General features: G+C 38.1%; 1 protein-coding gene across 2 annotated transcripts in view; it reads left to right on the top strand.

Moving 5' to 3' along the window:
* The window catches only part of cntfr (ciliary neurotrophic factor receptor), a 281,027-nt gene extending 257,782 nt beyond the window's left edge, over positions 1–23,245 (top strand). Inside the window, exons 8-12 of one of the 2 annotated variants that reach the window (XM_038268292.1) lie at positions 6,883–6,951; positions 7,089–7,209; positions 19,536–19,662; positions 22,266–22,293; positions 22,396–23,245. In XM_038268292.1, the coding sequence (XP_038124220.1) occupies positions 6,883–6,951; positions 7,089–7,209; positions 19,536–19,662; position 22,266 (318 nt within the window). In that variant the 3' untranslated portion in view covers positions 22,267–22,293; positions 22,396–23,245. Of the gene's footprint in view, positions 1–6,882; positions 6,952–7,088; positions 7,210–19,535; positions 19,663–22,265 lie in introns of both variants that reach the window. The other variant, XM_038268291.1, reaches the window with a different exon arrangement.
* Positions 23,246–23,754: the final 509 nt, after the last annotated feature.

Here is a 23,754-nt window from a genome sequence, read left to right as displayed (position 1 = left end):
CGCAGTGAAATCAGGACATTTCCTCACTTTCTAAAAAAAAACCCGGGACGCCCGGGACAGGACGTGAAATACGGATGTGTCCCGGGAAATACGGACGTTTGGTCACCCTATGTTATTTGATCATAATACCCGTACCACTGTATAATTTTTGCCTGCAACCGGTGTTTGCCGAGCTTCAGGTGGGAGTTTCCCTCCTCTGTTCTTCAAGAAGAGGAAACCCATACTAAATTTGACAAATTAACTCCCTAAATACATGTGCATCCTCTATCTTCCTTTAATGTTGTTAACTTCTGAGCAGAGTTTAAGGCTTTATGTTTTACATTACCTTCATGTTAACAGCCTGTTATCTGTTTGACTTCCAACATGCACACTCTGTTTGAAAAAGGGCCAAGTTTTTATCTGCCTAACCAAGCGCTACACTTTCTAGGCTTAATTACATTAGCGGTATGCTGCAACAGCGTCATTTCAGGATGCGTGCCGGCTGAACTCTGTTTGCAACTATAGTCACTCATCATCATTGTAGAGTATATTGTATGTGAATGTGTGTGTGTTAACAGACATGTGGGCTGCCTTTCAGGCAATTATTTTTACAGTTGTTTATATGTAGTCCAAGCGGCGTATCCAGCCATTGACCTTATCGGCATTTCTTACTGGCTTCAATGTGTAAGTGTGTGTTTGTGTGCGCATTTCCACATTAATGTCTATGGTGTGAAAAAAAGTTTTCAGAGATTGGCCTTTTACTCACATCTGTTTAATTTTGTGTGTGTGTGCAGCACATTGGCCAACTGCATTTTCTCTTAAAGGAATAGTACACCCAAAACATGATTAGCCTTCATTTTCTAGTCACCCCCATGCTGAACAACACTCTGGAGTACTTTTTTGATATCTCAAATGCATCTGGAGATCTGGGAGGCTTCTTGCTGTCTGCTGACATTCAAATAATGGAGGTCTATGGTGCCCGAGGCAGAAAGGTCCAAACGGCAGACCAAACCAGATGAAAGTGCGCATTCAGCTCGGCAAAGAACTCATGCTCTTCCTCAACACTGAAGCCCTCAGACATTTTTCTTTCGTTGTTTCTTTTTGCACAGGTAAACCGCACATTTCTTCTTCTACGCTTGCATTATCGGCAGAGCAGACGCTGAATGCGCACTTTCGTCTGGTTTGGTCTGCCGCGGTTTCCGTAGACTTGTGAACGCGCTTTTAGGAAATCCTATACACTACTGTTTATGCTCTAAAAACATTCTAAATGACTTTGTTTCGAGTAAATTCTGGATGCTACCCACTCAGGACACTTGGAATACATTGGACGAGCAGTATGGAGGAATATTGACACTTTTTTTGTGGACTTTTATGGACCTTTCTGCCTCGGGCGCTGGGCACCTCCATTATTTGAACGTCAGCAGACAGCAAGAAGCCTCCCAGATCTCCAGATGCATTTGAGATATCAAAAAAGTACTCCAGAGTGTTGTTCAGCATGGGGGTGAGTAGAAAATGAAGGCTAATCATGTTTTGGGTGTACTATTCCTTTAAATGTGCTATTTACATGGATTAAATTTGATCTAACTTCATTCTTCATAGTTTTCTCTTTATATAAATACGTGGTTAGCCTTAACTTTTTTTTAAAAAAAATACATCCTTATTTATCAGTATTTATTTCTTCCTCCTCTGATGATACACACTGTACTATAATAAATGTAGAGTTATGCGGAAAAGTAATTGCTCCCTCACAACTTAGTTCTGATTTGCTTTTTTTGGCATTTATTTTCAGTTAAAAAGTTTTGATATCAGACACATATCTGAGAAAAATGCAGTTTGTTTAAGAGATATTACTTCCGTTATTAATAATAAGGAGAAACCATTATCCAAATGACCCATTCTCTGTGTGATTAAGCAGTTGCCCTTTTAACCCAAAACTTGGGTGTCCTATTCATTGAGTTATCACTTGCTATTGAAGATTTGAAATAACTCAATTATAAGCACTATTAACACTGCCAGGGATCTTGGAGAAATCATGGTAGTCCATCTAGCCTGGGAAAGGTTGACTGGAGTTCTACGTATGTTTCCCCCTTTTGTAATTTAACGCTCACACTGTGGTTGGCTGCAATTTAAAAGCCTTTCAAACTGATAGATGTCAATGACTGTGTTTCCAATTTGTTGTTGAATTTCTTTAAATTGGGACATGACGTCTTGCCATTTAAGATCTTATACTGTAGCCTTTTTCTGTCATTCCCTGGATCCACAAGGCACCTGGAAGTAATCAGGCCTGGTTACCTTTTTCTTCTTCTTATAAAAAAAAAAAAGCTATTCCAGTGATTGAATGACCACTTGTCCAAAGTGTACCCTGACTCTTAACCCCATGAGGGGTGAGAATAGGCACCAGCATCCCCATGATCCTCAAAGGATAAGTGGATATTGACAATAAATGGATGGATAGATTAATGATAAAAATAAAAAAAGATCAAACCATCTTCAACAATCAAGCATTACCAAATAAAAAAATGGGATTTAATACTTTTCCACAGAAATGTGTGTTGCAATGCTGTTTGAGCTTCTATGCATCAGCACTTAGGTTTAAACCAGTAGGAGAATATGCCATAAACTGCTTGGAGATAAACATTTCCAGAGAGGCGCATATATTACCGGGACACCAAGTGGCTAAACAGGGAGCAATGAAAAAGGCATTTAATCTCATGTATTACAGGAGGATGTCTGGGTGGGTGGTGATGCAGTTGGGAGATGGATGGAAAGCTGTTGCCTTTGCTGCCAAAAAGGCCTTTGTACCGTGGTGGCGGTGGTACGGGGTAATGTGATAAAAATGTATTTGTCTCTCCCTGCTCCCTGTGTGTGGCTGCGTATTTACATTTCTCATGTGTCTGGAAGGCTTATCTGCTCAGTGTTGATTAAAGGTGAAATAGTGCATATGTATTGCAAGAGCTTTCCCTTCTGTTCACATTTACACAAAGTGAAAAGATTCAAAACACACAAAATTTTACATCAAACATTTAAAAAAAATTGCTTAAACCATTATACATTATCTCAAACTAAATGTACTGGATCCATTGCATGATATAATATGATAAGGGTAGCTAATGAAGTTAAATGGAAAGAGAGATCAACAGCAAGATTCCGAATGATGGTCACTGTTACGACCCGTCTAGGGTTGCCAGACCATAACATATTAAAGAGTGGATCCATCCTCTTCCCATCCCAAGTAGCTCACACATACAAAGTTGCACATCTTTAGAAAGTGATTTATTTACAAAAAGGAAAATAATTCTAAAATTACAACATAAGTGGAGCAAATGACTTCAGAGAGAGCTATATGCCAAAAATAACAAACAAAAGGCAACTGTCTAAAACAAAGAAATGAACCAACTTACCTACTGCAGTATAAGTAAACAAATGACAGTCACCTTACCTCCCTAACTAAGAAAAACAGGAGAAAACTTAAGCAACAGAAATGGCAGCTCACTCTTACAAGCTCCAGAATGTTCAGGTGTTAACAGTGTGGCCAGTTGGGAAGAGTGGAGGACGGGACCAGGAAGTCCACATCAGCAGCCTTTTTATAGTTGTCACTTCCAGGAAGCCACCAATGGGATGTCATGATGTCATCATCCTGGAACCAATCAGCAACTGGCACCTGCACACTTACATTTGCACACAAATTATCACCAGCTGTAACAGTCACTATCAGCGTTACTTTGCGAACAAGAGTCATCATGAAAGTCTTGGTATAACAATTCCCTGTAAATCACAGATACCTTAACCAGAGTGAAATAGATACAAGTGCAAATAGGGTTGTAACAAAGGAACTCTTTATGAACCCCTTATTAACTTTATATACAATTGTGTCAAAAACTGAATTATGCCATTGCCATCAAAACCAAAATAAAGTGTTTTATTAAATATTGTGGAATTGGTGGCAAAATGGTTTGAGCATTTAGCTTGACTGCCAGTGGTTCTGAGTTCAAGCCCCACTACCATGGACTGCCACTATGGGTCCCTGAGCAAGACCCTCAACCCCACATTGATCCCTGTGTGCCACACAGTGTGAGATGAATAAAGTTCAATTATTATTATTGTTATTATTATATGGTTCTCGCAATTTATGTTTACATTTATATGTATAGTATATCTATCTAATAAATCAGGCATTATGAGCAAAACTTCAGCCTTATGACTTCCAATATAATTTGTATGTGTTTACTATAAACCAGCAGGCCGTACGCCATGTAGGGATTTTAGGTAAGTCACAATGCTGGTCTATAAGAAGGAAATGTTTAAGTTGCACAAATGTAGGGTACATTCAGCAAGGTTGAACATAGACATATGTTTGTAGCATTGATTTCCTCATGTTAGGTTGTACTGCTTTTAGTTGCTGTTTTACATAATTTTCACATGTTTATCCTAATCATTTGTAAACCAGTATATTAATATAAAAGAGATACTCATTGTTTGGTTTTTCTGCATTTCAAAGTTGGGAATTTCAGCTGAATAGTAAAGTCTTCAATTCATGAGAGGAGAGGATTTTCTTTTGCATAATCTTAGAGTCTTTCAGGAGACATTTGGCAAACTCCCAGGAGGCTGTCAGGGGTCTTTCAGTTTTGTGTCTGGCACCTCTTACTATAAAGACCTGATTGATGCAGTGCTGCTTGGATGGCTGTCCCTTCTTAAAAATTCTCCCATCCTGAAAAAGAAACACAATCTCATTCACAGTGACAGTTTCCATTTTAGAGTGATGGACACTTTTATGCCTTTGGCTTCTTGAAGCGCTGTAGAAATCTTATTGTATAATTTTTCAGATCTGTTTTCTGACAAAATCCAGCCTTTGCCTTGTTTTTACTCTGACATGCAGTTCTCTCTGTAACTCTCAGGGTCAGGAACCCAGGAGCAAATAACTGAAAGGCTGATGGTGATAATATGGCTTATATAAACATTTTATCTCTTAAAAAAATATTTCATCCATCCTTAACTTTAGTTGATTCACTGTCTTTCTGAAACTACCCCTTAAGAAGCAATTTGGAGTCCCTCTATGAATTTAAAGAGGGACCAACAGTGACAGAAAAGTTATGGCCATGTTGTCTACACAGCCACCTGGGTTAATACTTGTGGGGTCAAATCAGATTTAAGATAAACTTGGAAAGTTTGCTAATTTACAAAAAGGTTTGGTAAAAGTTAGATTTCTGTTTTCTTGTAATTGAACAATGAGTGGGACACAGTGTGTTCCAGTTTTACAATAAAAGTGAGGACCAGCTCCAGTTTTTAGCCTTCGAAGTAAGGACATTTTACAAAGTGAGGAAATTTTGGCAGGTCTTCACAAGCTATTGTGCTAATAGATTAGAGTGATATATGCACCGGTAATGATTAGATTTAGGGTTATTGTCAGCATTAGGGCATAGGAAGAATTAAAAATGACTGAATATCAATGGAAGTCAACACATGGTCTTCACTACCTATTGTCAAACAAGAATGTCTGTATGTGTGCGTGTTGGCTTTTTTTTTTGTCACCTTTGAGGGGACACCTTAAGGCCATTTTATATATATATATATATATATATATATATATATATATATATATATATATATATATATATATATATATGCTACAGTGTGGGGACTTATAGGTATTTATAGGGAGCACACAACTGGTCCTCACAATGAAAAGTTCTCCTCTCAGATTTAAGTTTTTATCTAAGGTGTGAATTCAGTTTAGGTTAGGGTAACGATCTGAGTTAGGACACAGATATGAATTCAAGTCAACATAAAACATGGAAATGAGTGTATGTTTAACCTATGTAAACTGATTAACCTGATTAAATAACAAAAAATGAATTAATGTTTTCAAAAAGGAAAAAAACGTAACTATAAAACTGAATAACACAAAATCGACTTGATATTAAGATAAAGGTATACATCACAAAAACAGCCCAATTGTTTGAAGTTTAGATGTTGTTTAGAAATGTTTAGATTGAATTCTGAGATTCTTGAATTATTCCAGCAACTTTATCCATCTAATACAGATATACAGTAGAAATCTCAATTTCTTTGTGCAAAGATATTGTTGGTTGCAGGATGCATCTGGCATTCACATAATCATTTAATTTGACTTCAGGGGGCAAACAGAAAGAGCAATAGCCTCCCCTCTGTATTTTTTCTTCACCATTTCAGTAGCAGGCCACAGGCAAATAAACACACACACGCATGCACACACACATGCTCTAACCGTAAATTACAGAGGAGCAGCAAATCATTTTCCCATTCACTCCCCTGTTACTCAAATATTTAGTTTATTCTCTGTCAGAAAATTATGTGGCACTGATGCCAGTTCTCTCTGGTGTAATCATCAATTATGTATTCGGCTCTGTAGGAGTTTTGTATGTGAGGAGAGCGGAGGCTGAAGAGGGGCATCAGGTTACAGTCAATTCATCAACATAGTGTAAAACACCTGAAGGTTAAAGCCACACACTTGACCTATTCACAGAATAGTGAATAGGTCTTCCAACCATAAATCATCGGAAAGCTAAAAGCTCAAGCTAGTATTTCTATACCATGCTCATAATTTATGGACACAGCTACAGAGGAGATAGACATCCGGATCAAATGTTGACTCAAGATCTCATAGTTGCCCTTTAAAGCTTGGAATTTTCACATATTGGACCACTTTATATCCCCAGGGTCATAATGCCCACTCCATATGAGCACTCTCAGGAACAATTAACAGATGATAATTGTATGCATCAGTAGTTTTTCTTATGAAAATTCTGATATATGCATGGATAGTGTTCATATTACTTAACTTAATTCCAATATACTGTAAATTGCACATCCATGTTCTTCCTTGGTCTAAATTTGCAAACGAATCTGTCTTTTTCTGTTGTTTAGGTGGAGCTATCCGACAGCACCTCTCATACCATCCTTGATGCCTATGCTGGGAAGGAATACATTATCCAGGTACCCAATTATTGTTTTTTTTTGTTGTTATTATTTCTTAAATCTCTCACAATATATTGGAAATTGATATTTAGGCAACAGTTTACTCATGATTTAGTTTGAAACACTTTTGTTCCTACGATCCTTATATTAAACAGTTAGCTGCTAAGGACACAGAGATTGGAACATGGAGTGACTGGAGCGTTGCTGTCCATGCTACACCCTGGATTGAGGATCCTCTGCCAATCACCTCCACAACTGAGGTGGACTTTCCTACTGGTAGGTTGAAGCCTTGATAGGTTTCATTTGGTAAATCAAGTCTGCTCCTTAGAGGTTGCAGACTGGCTTTGGTGAGTGCATACAGGTGCTGGTCATAAAATTAGAATATCATGAAAAAGTAGATTGATTTCAGTAATTCCATTTAAAAAGTGAAACTTGTATATTATATTCATACATTACATACAAACTCATATATTTCAGATGTTTATTTTGTTTAATTTTGATGATTACAAATGACAACAAATGAAAATCTCAAATTCATCATATCAGAAAATTAGAATATTACTGAAGACCAATAAAAACAAAGGATTTATAGAAATGTTGGCCAACTGAAAAGTATGAACATGAAAAGTATGAGCATGTACAGCACTCAGTATTTAGTTGGGCCTCCTTTGGCCTGTATTACTGCAGCAATGCGGCGTGGCATGGAGTCGATCAGTCTGTGGCACTGCTCAGGTGTTATGATAGCCCAGGTTGCTCTAATAGTGGCTTTTAGCTCTTCTGAATTGTTGGGTCTGGTGTATTGCATCTTCTTCTTCACAATACCCCATAGATTTTCTATGGGGTTAAGGTCAGGAGAGTTTGCTGGCCAATTAAGAACAGGGATACCATGGTCCTTCAACCAGGTACTGGTAGCTTTGGCACTGTGTGCAGGTGCCAAGTCCTGTTGGAAAATGAAATCTGCATCTCCAAAAAGTTGGTCAGCTGCAGGAAGCATGAAGTGCTCTAAAACTTCCTGGTATGTGGCTGCGTTGACCCTGGACCTCAGAAAACACAATGGACCAACACCAGCAGATGACATGGCACCCCAAACCATCACTGACTGTGGAAACTTTACACTGGACTTCAAGCAACGTGGATGAAGTGCCTCTCTTCTTTTCCTCCAGACTCTTGGACCTTGATTTCCAAAGGAAATGCAAAATTTACTTTCATCAGAGAACATGACTTTGGACCACTCACCAGCAGTCCAGTCCTGTTTCTCTTTAGACGCTTCTGACGCTGTCTGTGGTTCAAGAGTGGCTTGACACAAGGAATGCGACAGCAGAAACCCATGTCTTTCATACGTCTGTGTGTGGTGGTTCTTGAAGCACTCACTCCAGCTGCAGTCCACTCTTTGTGAATCTCCCCCACATTTTTGAAGGGGTTTTGTTTCACAATCCTCTCCAGGGTGCGGTTATCTCTCTTGCTTGTACACTTTTTTCGACCACATCTTTTCCTTCCCTTCGCCTCTCTATTAATGTGCTTGGACACTGAGCTCTGTGAACAGCCAGCCTCTTTAGCGATGACCTTTTGTGTCTTGCCCTCCTTGTGCAAGGTGTCGATGGTCGTCTTTTGGACAACTGTCAAGTCAGCAGTCTTCCCCATGATTGTGTAGCCTATAGAACTAGACTGAAAGACCATTTAAAGGCTTTTGCAGGTGGTTTGAGTTAATTAGCTGATTAGAGTGTGGCACCAGGGGCCATCAATTTTGAACCTTTTCACAATATTCTAATTTTCTGATATGATGAATTTGAGATTTTCATTTGTTGTCATTTGTAATCATCAAAATTAAACAAAATAAACATCTGAAATATATGAGTTTGTATGTAATGTATGAATATAATATACAAGTTTCACTTTTTAAATGGAATTACTGAAATCAATCTACTTTTTCATGATATTCTAATTTTATGACCAGCACCTGTATATATATATATATATATATATATATATATATATATATATATATATATATATATATATATATATATATATATATATATATATATATATATATATAAAAATATAAATATAGAAAATTAGGAAAATAGTATGTTTTGTACCAAATAGAATGCCGCATCACTTAAATTTTTTATTCTTTTTTAGCATTTACCTCTTGGAGCCATCCACCCATCTATCTTTCTGCAGCTATTAAGCTGCATCTATTTTTTGAGTTTGACATGGAATTATGTTTTGCATAACATTTTTTGTTAAGATACCAACTGGGTACAAACTAAGCCTTGCATTAAGGCTTAAACTCCTTCTTTCGCAGTTCAAGGTAAAAAGATCTAGCAGCCTGAAGACAAATTGACACGTAGCAACCTGAGTTGCATGAAACTGCCTCAGGGATAAAACTGAGCTATCTTTTAGAAGAACACTCACCGATTTCATCAAACTCCAGACTTGGCCTCATAAACTACAGCATGCTTTTGCAGGAATAATAATGATTTTCCTAAATTTATGTTACTAATAATAACAATCTAACTTTGATTAAAGTTACACTACTCAATAATTTTAAGTATATTCATGTTGTGAAGGAGTAATTCAGTAAACAAACTGACATAAACAGCAAACATCAAGGTTTGTATGTTTATTAAATCAAAATCTGTCAACATACAGAGAGCCCTGTACATTCAAACGTGCATTCAAAGGATTGACACCACTATATAATATCTAAAGGTATTGCAATAGCAAATATCAAATGACTTTTAACATAGTGACAACAGTTAGGCTTAATGCAATCTTAACCTGTACTAATAACTTAATGGAATGACCTCTAGTATAACTCAGAGCCTTTGACCATTAAAAGTAAAAAAAAAAAAAAAAAAAAGAGAAAAACAAACCATAAAATGTTTTACTTTGGTGGGTTTTTTTATTGTTCAGTACAAACTACATGTATTGAAAATGGCAAAAGTATACATGGGAAGGAAATCTTCAGTAAAGTAAGTTAGTTGCTTTCGAATAGGACAATGTCACGACAAGTTATGATATAGTTAAAAGGTAGATAAAGATGTTAAACTGATATTATTTTCTAATAAAAAACAGTTTTCTCAAAGACTGCACTGCAGGCATGAATGGCAGAGCAGATGATGTTCCTTACTGGAACACAGCAGTTGGGAAGAAGCATAACTCTTTATGATTGAGTTATTTAGCTGTGTACAGATCCCTGCTGCTGAATTCGATTCAGGCGAGTGCAGGATTGTCATTGTTCTATAATCAGATCAGCAGATGAACAATGAAAGTAACTAGCTGTTGCAGTTGTTTTTGGACAAGCAGGTGGATATGATAAGTGGTGCAAAACAGGCCAAATTTAAACTTCAGCACATAGTTGAACAACAACTGGTCAGTATCGAATTGTAAAGAGATATTACTTACCCTGAGAGTAGTTTCTCACTAGTTATGATTTTTGGCAAAAGCCAGATAGTTGTTTGTTCCCTTTTTAGCTCTCTGCAGATGTGGCCTTAGAAAGCTCCCTTGTTTGTCATTTCAGCTCAGTCTGTTTCCTCTCATGGAATCAGGAAACACTGATTGTAGCTATAGTGAGTGATGCTTACAGAGTTTGAGATGATTTTTAAAGACCTCCTGGGTGTTTTGTTGTTTTTATTTAGCTAATTTGGAGATTGTTATTTGTCAGTGGTCCTGCCACATTCTATTATTTGTTTATTTTATGTTATCCTCAGGATCATTGTTGGTATATTTTCTGCTTGGTTTGTGGCTCCTTGTTTCTAGTTTGGCTTAGTTTATATTAATTATTTATCTTCCCTCAGTCTGCCTTTTTACTCTTCTCCAAAGCTGTTCCTAATCCTCTGATTAACTCACCTGCATTCAATGTCGCTCTTCACTCTTACCTCTATATATAGGCTCATTTGTTTTCATTGATATACGCTGGATTCTCCCCGTGATTTGCCTGTTTTATGTCCTGTTCTCTGTATATAAGTTGTGTAGGGTTTTTGTTTAAATCACTAAACTTCCACTTTTTTTGTCCTTTACATCAACAAGACAATTCATGTAGCTATTTAGATCAGTTATTCCTCATTCTCATGCTTGGATTAGATAAGAAAAAAATCTTCACTTTTAATTCCTGAATCCACGAAATTGCTGCTAATTGCCGATTCATTATTTCTCAAGATGTTAGCCTGGTGTTTTTTTTTTTTGTTGTTTTTTTTTTATAAATTGTTGCCACCAACTGTATTTTACAAGATGGAGTCTATATCTATATGCAATTATGATCCCTATTGAAGATCAGGTTGAATGAAAATCTTGCAACAGGTGATGATCTATCACCTCAACCAAGCTAAGATTCCTATTTCCTAATGTATCCAGTCAAAATGTTTTTTCTTATTTTAATTTCTTAATTGCACAAAACCTAACCTAAATGTTTACCATGCTCATAATCTTTCAGATAGTTAACTAACAAACAGACCTGCTTTCTGTGTTTCTCTGTGTCTGTCCGGTAACATGTGGCAGTAGTTTTACAGCACAAGGGTGACTTCTCTTGGTCAAGAGCAGCACTGCAGAGCTAACGTCACACAATCCTCAATTAATGAACATACATGCCTGGAAGAGGTACAAATACAGGCCGGGAAACAACAAAAACAACCCATATTTTAAAAATGCTGGTCTCATAGCCATTAAGACCACATTTGTGTCTATGAGGTTTTTTTTTGTTGTTGACAGATTTTCCCAGTTGAACTGTGTATGGGGATGAATTCATACTTAGATGAATTAATTAGGTGACTTCTAAAGAAAAAAAGCAGCACTGCACACCTAACATCACACAGTCCTTCCCCTAATGAGAAAATGCATGCCTGGAGAGGCACAAATCCAGGCTGAAAAAACAAACGAAACCAAACATGTGACATCCTCTGACACATTTGTTTAAATACAATCACAAAGTAAGAAAACCACACACAAAGAGCATCACACAAACACAGTCCTCCCATCAGACCTAACATGCCTTGTATGCTAGCACTTGAACACTCTGTACACAGTGTATTATCCCTGCTCTCAAGGAAAGAACAGCAGGTTATTGGGATTCTCCTCATGTGTCTGCCCGTTCCAGCTGCCACCTCGCTGCTTCCCTTCCTGCTCTCAGCGTCCTCCTCTCTCTTCTCCACTTTCTTTTTCTTTTTTTGCCTATAGGTCTTTGTTTCTTTCAATCTTATTTCTATTAATCAGAAACTCCTCTTACTTTTGGGCCTTGCCACAGTACACTTGGAGCAAATCTCCCTTTTCTGCACTCCCTAAAGATGTGACTTGGTGGGTCACTTATTCCAGCTGTGCGGACAATTCTGTGTGGCAGCTGCAATTGCTCTGCTGAAGCGATTTTATCTTTACTTGTTGTGTATGATTTTGATGTAGACCTGCATAGGGGAGATAAAAGGGTGAGGCAGAGTGCTTTGTAAAGGTATGAAACAATCCATCCAATTAGAAAGGCAAACTTAATTGTGGGGTTGCATAGTTTGTAGCACCATTGCCTTGTGGCTTCAATTCCTGTGCCAGGGTCTTTCTGCATGGAGTTTTCATTTTCTCCCCATGCATGCTGGGTTCTCTCTGGGAACTCCTGCTTCCCCCCATACTCAAAAAACATAACTGTTAGGTAATTGGTTTCTCTATATTGTCCTTAGGTGAATGTGTGTGCATGGTTGTATGTCTCTGTGTTGCCCTGCGACCGACTTGTGACCTTTGACTGCCGGAGATAGGCACCGGCCCCACTGTGGATGGATGGATTGTATTTTATTTGGAATGTGTATGAAAGTCTGCCAAAAAACAATGCATCATTGAGAACTTAAAAAGAATTACCCTGATTTACAGTAGATTCAGCCCCTGAATGTTTCAGTCTACCTATGTCAACCTTTCACCCCTGCCTCTGATATTTTTAGCTTTTTCTTCAGGAATACCCTTATTTTGAATCACCTTCCTGTCCATACGAAAAGATTTTAAAAGACGATGCTACCCTCAATATGTCTCACCATGGGATTCTGCATCCAGAATAACTATTCGCTGTTTTCCAATACTTGTGATCTATCGGAATTTGCACGGTTGTCTAACTGTGCTTTAAGTGTGCTTTTTATGCATTGCTTTAAGGATCACGGTGGTAAAGTCCACAACTCTGAGTTTTGCAGTTGACAGATTTTCCCTGCTGTGTAGTGGATGGTGATGATATTAAACCTTGATTAATTAATAGGGTGACTTCAAAAGGCAATATTTTGCATATAGATTTTATCTAGGGTTATCAGATAAAAGAAGCCTAATTTAAACCCACTTAACACTTCCAAGGTACTGTTTTCTATTCTTTAAGAAAAACTCAACTTCACAATTTTGTATTACTTTATGTAGGTCTCACAAAAATTCCTAAAATATAGTGAATATGATGATTTCATTTAGCAGAAGTGTTAAAAAAAAGGATTAGGGTTGAAAATTATTGTTTAATTAATGTTTCTGCTAAGGTATATGTATGAATGATTTTTTTTTACCATGAGAATCTTTTTTTTCTTATTTATTATGATCATTTGTGCATCATCTTAAATGCAGCCATGATGCGTTTTCTGTAAAAACGTTTAGTTTGCAGCAGGCTTTTTGTAAAGACAAGCTTTGCATCAGTTAATCATTGGTTTGCTCTCGCACTTTAAGGAGAATCCCCATTAGTATAGAGAAAGGACACTATCAGATTTCCTGCCCCAAAAACACCAAACGTTCTGCTAGAGCAGCTAATCACCATCTCCACCCTGACCAATATTTACTGGCTGCTCAGCCAAACAGTAATTGAGCACACTTCCTTTGACTTATTGATTGTGTTGGTGAGTCTAAGCAAAGGCCTTCTCTATCTCCTTTCTTTCTTCTTCTTGTCTGTATCACATTTTCTGCTGTGTCCTATTTTTGTTTGTATGTCTCCTAGTTTGAATCTGCAAAGTCGTTAGCGGTTCTGTTTCTTGGCATCAAAAGACTTCAGATGAAAGGTATTGCATGGTGACAGACATGACATTTAGAAATCCCGTCCCCTGATATTGCTGCTTACCCATCACGTTCTGGGAAGTAAAGAGACAATCCACAGCAGCGCTTCTGTGTCATAGCTCTCTTAGATATAAATCTCTGCCCCTCTCAGAGACAGAAACTGGACACTGTCTAGCACCAAGCAGGCCAGGCAAGATTAGAAATTGCTAATATATTTCAGGTCTGATGTTATTTATAAATGTTTAGATTGTGTTTCATAGCATGCATTAGACCCAAGGTATGGGGGTCAGAAAGCACGAGCAATGATAAAGTTGGATTTAGGTCTATTAAAGTCTTTTTTTCATTGCGCTCTCTGAAAAAGAAGAGATTTATTATAAAGTAGAGGGCACACATCAGCTAATCAGAATGTGCTAGAATGAAATCTGCTTTTTTTCATGTTTAACTATGAGGGTGACAGAACGGTGGTGGTCTACATTGAATCTCTTCCTAATATGAAAACAGTCAGATGTGTTAAAAAATAATGGACTGTAAAATCAAAGGTGAAAGAAAAAGACTCGGATTAAGAAGTTCTTTGGATAAATGAATTCATTCTTTTGTCGTTGTAATCTTGTTTTGCAGTCTCCTTGGTCATCCAGCATTTATTGTCTGTTCATTAATCGGAGAAAAATCCCAATATTTATGTATTTTTCCCATATAATTATTTTGTTTTATGATTTCTGATTTGAAGGTAATCTGACTTAACCTGACTCCGCCAGATGGATTTGCTCCGCATATCCATCTGAAAACCTTCCGTTGAAGTAATTTTGGGAAGGGGCGAAAATACTGGTTAGCTGATTGGCCTATGTTGGTGATAGACGGGCCAAATAAACCAATCAGATCAACGAAGCATATGACGTACTAACAGAGCGACGACGAAGAGGAGCCAATTGATAGATCAAACTCTTGCCGAAACCAGTGGGGAGAAGAGCAAAAACATCTTTTCCTCTGAGAAAAGCCTCCAGAGCAGTGTTTTGCTCTTCTTTCAGTGAAGAAATACTGTGTAATTCCGATAAAACTTGCTCGATAGCCACGCTAACGCTAGTTATTGGCTGAAGCCGCCATGTTCTTTAGACTGAACGGTCGCGCTTCTCGTTGTGTCACACCTCAACCCGCCTCAAAGCCAACGCTGATTGGATATTCGTTTGGTGAACAGCTCCAAATTTTCTTTAATGGAGAGTCTCCAGACTGATCTGCGATTTAAACCTTGAAAGCTCGCGAGATCAGAATGGTCTCACGAGGCTAAATCTTACTAAAGTAAACATTGCTGCTAGTGTTTATTAGACTTTGCATATTTGTTGTAGCAAAGGAGCAGAAAAGGTCTATTTTATTTTATGAGATTCTCCTTAGAAGATATCTGAGCAAAAGCTCAGATTTAAGAGAAATCTTGCACAGATCAAGAGTGCGGAAATCTTTTATTTGCTACCAGGCAATTTTTTGCTTCCAGCACCTTTACCAAGACATATCCAGGTTGAACAGCAGATCTGCTAAACCATAAGATGCCTCCTAACCATCCCAACGGCAGGTCGATGGAATGGTTGTTGTGGGTAATTGATGACCTAAAAACGTCATCCTTGATGTAAATCTCAAAGTGACTTTAGATCTTTTGAGGTTCCTTGCTATCATCATCATCATCATCATTTTTTCATCCAAATGTATTGATTACTAATGAGTTCCTTTTGATATTTTCATTCCTAATTTACAGAGATTAACAAACTTCAGGATTATTCTGTTATCATCAGCTTTGGTCTCTCACTTCTAAAGAGTAAATAGAAAGAAACTAAGAGAAATTGTTTAGTATATAATTGTATTCCTTTTATCACACAGAAAAGGAAGTTTTTGATTGCTTGATTAACAGTGTTAGACACTGGGTGAAAATTAAAGACTAATCATTTATGTTTATATGGCAGGAAGTCTTAAAGAAAAAATGAACAAAAAAGCAGTGGCACTACACAACCTTTTTTTTCCTAGAACAACCCCTTCCCCTGTGACTGAACTCTTTAATCAGTAAAGATTTGCCTCCCACTCCACATGCTGTGTCTGCATGCTGCTCTCCTATTTTAAGGTGTGTTTACTGACCGAAGCAAAAAGAAATCAGATTTTTGAGGTTCTCATTTGCCAGTCATTGGCCAGGCAGGTCAAGCTGAAAATCGTTGAATTCCGGTCACCTTTCAAACAGGAAATTCCTTTTTCTTTTATTTATAGCTTTCAAGATATATATATATATATTTTTTATTTTATTTTTTCATGGATTTTACTCTTATGAATACATCCTATATTTATTTTAGGATGCTTACTTTACTTCTAATTAGATAGGCTTTATACTGATTCATAAAGGACTGAAGCTGAATTAATTACCTGAAGCGTTGTATTTCAGTGTGTGATTGAAGCCAAAACAAACGGTGCTAAATTGTTCCAAGGATGATGCTCTAAAAACTTTTTTCCCTTTAACTCCTACATCTTAGTTCCTTGTTAAGACTTGAATATTCTTTCATTAAAGCAAGCTCAACACAGCTTTTTAACAGCACACAACAGAAACTAAATTGACGGGTAGCTAGATTGGTAGGAAAGTGTTTGACGTAAATCTAATCTTTTGAAACAGAAAATCTGGATAATTATAAAAGCTGTTTTTACTATTTTCTCTGTTACCTGTCATTCAAATTTAGATAGCTTAAAGCCTAAGGAATCAACATCATCTACATAAGCAAGCGAGGCCATAAGAGTTTAAATTTCTTATAAAATGTAGGTCTTTGAGTGTTTCCCTCCTTCTTTGTCTTATTTTTTTATCCTGTACGGCACCATTTATCAATCTTCCCTCCCCCTCTCAGTTGTCTCATCTCCTCTGTTTACCTGTCCTTTTCTCGCTCGTTACATTGGCTGTACACCACATAAATGTCTCTCCTTGTCACTGGCACATTATTTCTGCATAATTTCTTGCTTTCCTCTCCACTCCTAAACATAATATTTTGCTGCAGGCAGGAAGCGCTGCGCCGTGCCGCTCGACGTGCTAAACGCACCCCGGTTCCTTCTTTCTTTGGCTATTTCACACCTGACTGCTTCCTTCTAATATATCTCCCGACTTCCAGCACAGTACACCACAACAGTCATTAATTGCAAGGAAAAGGAAATCATATACTCTCTTCACAGATCCAGCGCCAAGCATCCGGGATGAGTTAATATCTGCTGTGCTGCCTGCAGCTGTAGCAATAGCCCAGCTTTATAAATCGTTAAACTTTGATATTTAAATTGTTCTGCAATGTAAAGCCAAACTGTAGAAGAAATTCCTAAACATATATTTATGTTTGCCAGTGGACATATATAATCTGCTCCCATGCTCTTTCATAAACTACAGTCCCATCATGAACTTTTCCTCCCTAACAAATCATTAGTTTGTTTAAGATCATAAAAGAATAAGTTATAAGACACTAACACCTTGAGTAAATATAAAAAAAAGCATTATTTGTTTCATTTCGTTTTAATCAGACTATTTATAGGGTAACAGACAGGCTGGTGCATTCTTGTTCTGCTGTATAACCTAAACCACATGTCCTTAAAGTCCAAAATTGGTGACCTGAGATTTTCTGTTAGCATTTTCTGATAGATAAAATTATTCCTGTTTCTATCAATTAAGGCTGTCCTTCTCTGTCAGCATTCTCTTCACCTAACCCACAGCCAAACAGACAACTGGTGCTCTTTGACCCAAAACTTTCCTGCAACAAATTCACTGTTCATTTATCCCCCTCCCACATAATGAAGGTCTTGGAGAGACTCCTGTTGACCCACCTGAGTAAGCACAAAAACAACTATTGGGACCCCTACAGTTTGCTTATTACCATAGAGTTAGAGTTGCTATCATACATCTGCTTTTACAAACACGCTGTCATTCACAGACAGCACTGTGAGGACTATGTTCCCTGGTTTGTCTGGGGCATTGAATCCAATTCAGACTCATTTGCTTTGTCTGAAACTCCAGAAGGCTCAGGTGGAAGGTTCAACAATTGCCCGGATCAAAAATGACCTAACAAAATAGACCACAGTTTGTTAGTCAAATAGTCAGCATCACAGGAGCACCGCAGGGTAAAGTACTCTCCCCATTCCTTTTACTCTGTGTTCCTCTTCTTCCAGTACAAGACACAGTTCTGCCATTTGCAAAAATACTCAGATGACTCTGTAGTCATTGGTCCTGATGGACAAAAAATGGGTGAAGGGAACTCCTTGAATGTGAATAAAACTGTGCAGAAGAGTGTAGATTGCAGGAGAAACAGGAATAACTCCCAAACTATTCCCATTGTGGGAGATTATGTGGAGGATGAAGATATTTTAAAACGTTTGCACTTTACCCGGACAACTGACTAGACTGGATGCAACTAAACCTTATGTGAATTGTCTACAAGAACAGACATAGCAGAGTGTTTTTCTTCAAAAAGCTTAAGTGTTTGAAGGTATTTGCTGCAGATGTCCTGTCAGTCTGTCGTAGAGAGTGTGATCTCTTCTGCCATCATGTGCAGAGGTAACAACATCAGACCAAATTAACTTAAGAACCATAATAAAGCTGATCTTGTAGGCTGCCTCTGTTCTAGGAACACCTCTCTGGAGATTTTACAAAGAGGGATTCTGCATAAAATAAAGAACATTTCAGGCAAACCTGAGCATCCTCTCTGGGTTGCTCTGCATCAGGCTGACATCGATCAAGTGTCCTCAAACAGAGGCTTTCTCAGACGTAAGAAAAGCAGCCACAGAAGAATCTCCCTGCACACAGCCAGAAGCATCTACCACAAATCTTTTAAGAAAACTGCTTTATGTGATTTACAACAACATGTAATTTTCCTTTGGAATATTAAGAAATTTATATTTTTTTTCTGTTTAATAGATTTACAAAAAATAAAAAATAAACAGAAGAAATCTTTAATGGAACCATTTGTTTGCATTGCGCCTGTTAGCTTCTTGATTAAGGCAAGCCTCTTTAAGAAACTTTCTAAGTTGTTGTGAGTGAAAATGTGTGTCCTTGTCAAAGTCAATTTAGCTCTTCAATTAGTTTCAATCACTCAGAAGCAAAAGCAGCTATTCTTCTGGTTGCACCTTATATTTAAGTGCCATCTTAAAAATGTGTGCACATTTTTGCTGTTCTCTCTATGCATATTTGAGTTGACCACAGTGTGATTTCCTTTATTCTTTTTCCTTTTGCCCTTCTTTCCTTTCCAGTTAGTGCTCTTCTACCCTGTTTGCTCTTTCTCCTCTGTGGCTTCAGAATGGATCTATTTTTTTGTCTTGTTCACTTCATAACTGCCTTGACAAGTCTCCCATTGATTGTGCTTGTAGATTAGAATCGATTTTGCTCTTCCCTGTATTTTCCTTTCTCTTTGCTATGATGAGCATTTTCGTCGCTCCATTCATCAGAACGATAGACTGAAAGTTTTTTCCCTCTAAAGGATCTGCACTATTGTACTCTTTGCAACTAAAAAACAATCTCAGCAAAGTGTTATATACCAAAACCAAATGACCGTGTATTCAGATGATGGAATGAAATATTGCTCATGAAACCCTCATGTGTTGTTTCCTGACTCATTTTTTTGCAGAGACGAAGACCTCTCCCATACCGTCCTCCAAAGCACCTCAGAAGGCCGAGCCTCCGGTGGGCAGAGCTGGCAGGGTCGTCACATTTTTCTCCCCCTTGCTGTTAGGGATGACACTATTGTTCATGTGGTGAGCACAAATAAACACATTCACACTCAGGTTAAGAAAATCTTTAACCCATCATGTCTGAATTGATTTGGAACTTCACTTGTGAAGCATATATTCACATGTCAAGACATGTCATGTTAATATATATATGTTTATATTCCAAGAGTGGCTTCTTTGTTTGTTTTATAACCACAAGAGTTGTTTTTTTTTATTATTGTTCTCTATCCTGTTTTTTTGTTAAATTCCCTTGAGGCTGGCATGCCCAAAGTTGGTCCTCAAGGGCTTCTGTACTGCAGATTTTAGAGGTCTTAGAGGCCTTTGCACAGCTGATTCTGATGTCAGCAGTTCAGCAAAGTCCTGTTGATCAGCTATAGATGAAAATCAGCTATAATGAAGCAAAAAAAACCTCTAGAACCTGCAGAATAGCAGGCCTCAAGGACTGACTTTGGGCATGCCTGCCTTAAGGTTCAAGTGAATAGCACTCTCTTTGCTCCTGATTTTGTTTATGTGTTGACCTGCATGCATAAACTTTTTTACATTTTAAATAATTTTTATCAAATAAAAAAAGGTATGTCCTTTCTGAATTACATGTTTTTGTGATAAATAAATAATTAATTTTTTTCTTATCTAAAAGACATTAGCATTTACTCATTCTTTTGAGCCTTTCAACATTTTCGTCATGCAAAGCAACATCAAACTGTGAGGCATGGTGGTGGCAGCATCAGGTTTTTGTGAGCTTAGTTATTAGAAATGAAAGGGAAACTGGTCAGTGTTAATGGGAAGATGGATGAAATGAGCTCAGTACAAGGATGTCCTCGAGATAAATTGGTTGGACTCTGCAAAAAAAAATCCTGAGGCAGGGATGGAGGTTCTCCCACCTGCAGGGCAATGGCCCTAGATATATAGACCAGTAGCTAAATAATCCTGTATTGGAATTTTATAGACCAAATAGATTGTAAATCCAAGTAGTAATTCATTCTTAATGACACGCTGCACATCTTTAAAAGAATATTTTTTTCCTTTTACTCCCTAAAAGGGTGTAGTCATACTACAACCATTTGCAGTTGTGACTGAAAAGAGAGGTGGTTTTTGTATTGACCTAGAGAGAGTTAATATCAGAAGCCAGACCATTTAGATTTCCCTTGGGGAAAGACATGACAACCATCCATGATTTTCCTATATAATTCACATAGTGTGTTGTTCTGCCATACACTATATTGCCAAAAGTATTTGCTCACCTGCCTTGACTCACATATGAGCTTAAGTGACATCCCGTTCCTAATCCATAGGGTTCAATATGACGTCGGTCCACCCTTTGCAGCTAGAACAGCTTCAACTCTTCTGGGAAGGCTGTCCACAAGGTTTAGGAGTGTGTTTATGGGAATTTTTGACCATTCTTCCAGAAGCGCATTTGTGAGGTCGCACACTGATGTTGGACGAGAAGGCCTGGCTCTCAGTCTCCGCTCTAATTCATCCCAAAGGTGTTCTATCGGGTTGAGGTCAGGACTCTGTGCAGGCCAGTCAAGTTCATCCACACCAGACTCTGTCATCCATGTCTTTATGGACCTTGCTTTGTGCACTGGTGCACAGTCATGTTGGAAGAGGAAGGGGCCAGCTCCAAACTGTTCCCACAAAGTTGGGAGCATGGAATTGTCCAAAATGTCTTGGTATGCTGAAGCATTCAGAGTTCCTTTCACTGGAACTAAGGGGCCAAGCCCAGCTCCTGAAAAACAACCCCACACCATAATCCCCCCTCAAACAAACTTTACACTTGGCACAATGCAGTCAGACAAGTACCGTTCTCCTGGCAACCGCCAAACCCAGACCCGTCCATCAGATTGCCAGATGGAGAAGCGCGATTCGTCACTCCAGAGAACGCGTCTCCACTGCTCTAGAGTCCAGTGGCGGCGTGCTTTACACCACCGCATCCGACGCTTTGCATTGCACTTGGTGATGTATGGCTTGGATGCAGCTGCTCGACCATGGAAACCCATTCCATGAAGCTCTCTGCGCACTGTTCTTGAGCTAATCTGAAGGCCACATGAAGTTTGGAGGTCTGTAGTGATTGACTCTGCAGAAAGTTGGCGACCTCTTCGCACTATGCGCGTCAGCATCCGCTGACCCCGCTCCGTCAGTTTACGTGGCCTACCACTTCGTGGCTGAGTTGCTGTCGTTCCCAAACACTTCCATTTTCTTATAATACAGCTGACAGTTGACTGTGGAATATTTAGGAGCGAGGAAATTTCACGACTGGATTTGTTGCACAGGTGGCATCCTATCACAGTTCCACGCTGGAATTCACTGAGCTCCTGAGAGCGACCCATTCTTTCACAAATGTTTGTAAAAACGGTCTGCATGCCTAGGTGCTTGAATTTATACACCTGTGGCCATGGAAGTGATTGGAACACCTGATTCCAATAATTTGGATGGGTGAGCAAATACTTTTGGCAATATAGTGTATACAAGCCTCATATAATCATTGAGCTGTGTGTCTTTAACATGAAATAAAGTGGTCTGAATGCTTGAATGGTTCATCACATTGCACAGATATCAACAAAATATAGGAAATTAATTCTATTTTTGATACAGCTAAAGTTGTCTCATTCGTCTTTCTGCTTCTCCAGATGTTTTAATCCCATGGAGTGACAACAGGTGGGAGGAAGAACAAGATAAAGAGACGGAGGCTGGTGTTTTTTCTATTTTGCACATGTTTTTGAGGATACAGTGCATTGATCATTTCTGTCCATCACACAGTTACTCACCAAAATTACTTAAGAGGGGAAATCAGACAGTCATTGTTGACTGATGGGGACAAAGAAATTCTTCAGAGGAACTTTTGCAAACGGCATTGTCGTCGGCGAGAGCAGCAGCAGAGGCAGCAGAACAACCAAGACGGAAACAGCAGCAGCATGGATAATAAAGTGATTAACGTTACGCCCCTGATGCTTGTATGAGCCGCAGCAGACTGATTTATTTATTTGATTTTTTTGAGTTCGTTTGATTCAGGAAGCTCCTTCTCTGAGCAAGAAAACCAACTCATTGTTATTTTTAAATTTTCCATAACTGACTTCTTTCAAACTGCAGAGTGCTTCACAGACAAATGCACATTTAAAAGCTGTGCCTTTGTGTGTGTGGCTACTGCAGCGCCCCCACATGCAGCTCAATCATCACGCCAAAGTCTCATAAGTAACCCTAACGAAGTGGCTTCAATTTTTTTTTCTTTTATTGAGCTTCCTGAAGCCTGTGCCTGTACTCAGAAAGTGTGTTTATATGCAAGAGGAGAGGTGATGCTGAAAAGTGCTATATGTATCAAACCTGAGGATCTCTGCAGCTCCTGTTTGAGTGCACGCACACCGTTCAACAAAGATGCCACAGTAAGCCTCAGACTGTGCTCTGTATGCCTCCGACGACTGAATCAAACCAATGGAGAGAGCCGTTTTTGGGATCTGGAGACTTTAACACTTTGAAGAATTCAGTAATGGTAGCTTGACTTATTTAGACAGTTAGCTTTACATTATGCTTACAGCGGCTGGTTAAAAGGACCTGGATTGTAAAAAAAAAAATTTAAAACAGATAAAACAAGATAGATAAAAATGAAAAAAAATAAAATAAAATACAGTGGTTTACAGACAGAACACTTGTTTTCTCACACATTTGCTTTCTGTTTGACTTTGTTTTGACAGCGACAATGATTTCCGGATAACTGACTTGAGCTACAGTTCGTTGGTTTCTCCTTCTGCTCTATGCTGTAAAATACAGTCATATGAATCTGTTTGCTTTCCAAAGTCTGCCGCCTTTACAGATATTTCATTATTTTTCAGCTCACATTTATAATAATAGTCAATATCAGCAGGTATTATTATGTTATTCAAATAAATATTGATGTGTTTATTGTCATTTTTAGGATTTTATGGACACATAATAAAAAGAAGCATTTAGGGCTTTAGATTTTTGTTTTTTCTTTTTATTTTTCCGACATTCATAATGGCTTACTTTCTTGATTCTATTTTGTAAACTATGTTATGTAACTTTAACAATGGACAAAGTTTATTATTTAATATTATTAATAATAATAATGTATGTATTAGCGTTAGAATGTCGTAACCTGTACCT

This window comes from Cyprinodon tularosa, unplaced genomic scaffold (genome assembly GCF_016077235.1).
Source record: "Cyprinodon tularosa strain WSP-4 unplaced genomic scaffold, ASM1607723v1 ctg7, whole genome shotgun sequence".
Taxonomy (NCBI): Eukaryota; Metazoa; Chordata; class Actinopteri; order Cyprinodontiformes; family Cyprinodontidae; genus Cyprinodon; species Cyprinodon tularosa.
Note: the sequence above shows the minus strand (reverse complement) of the source record. Positions and strands in the feature narration are given on the sequence as shown.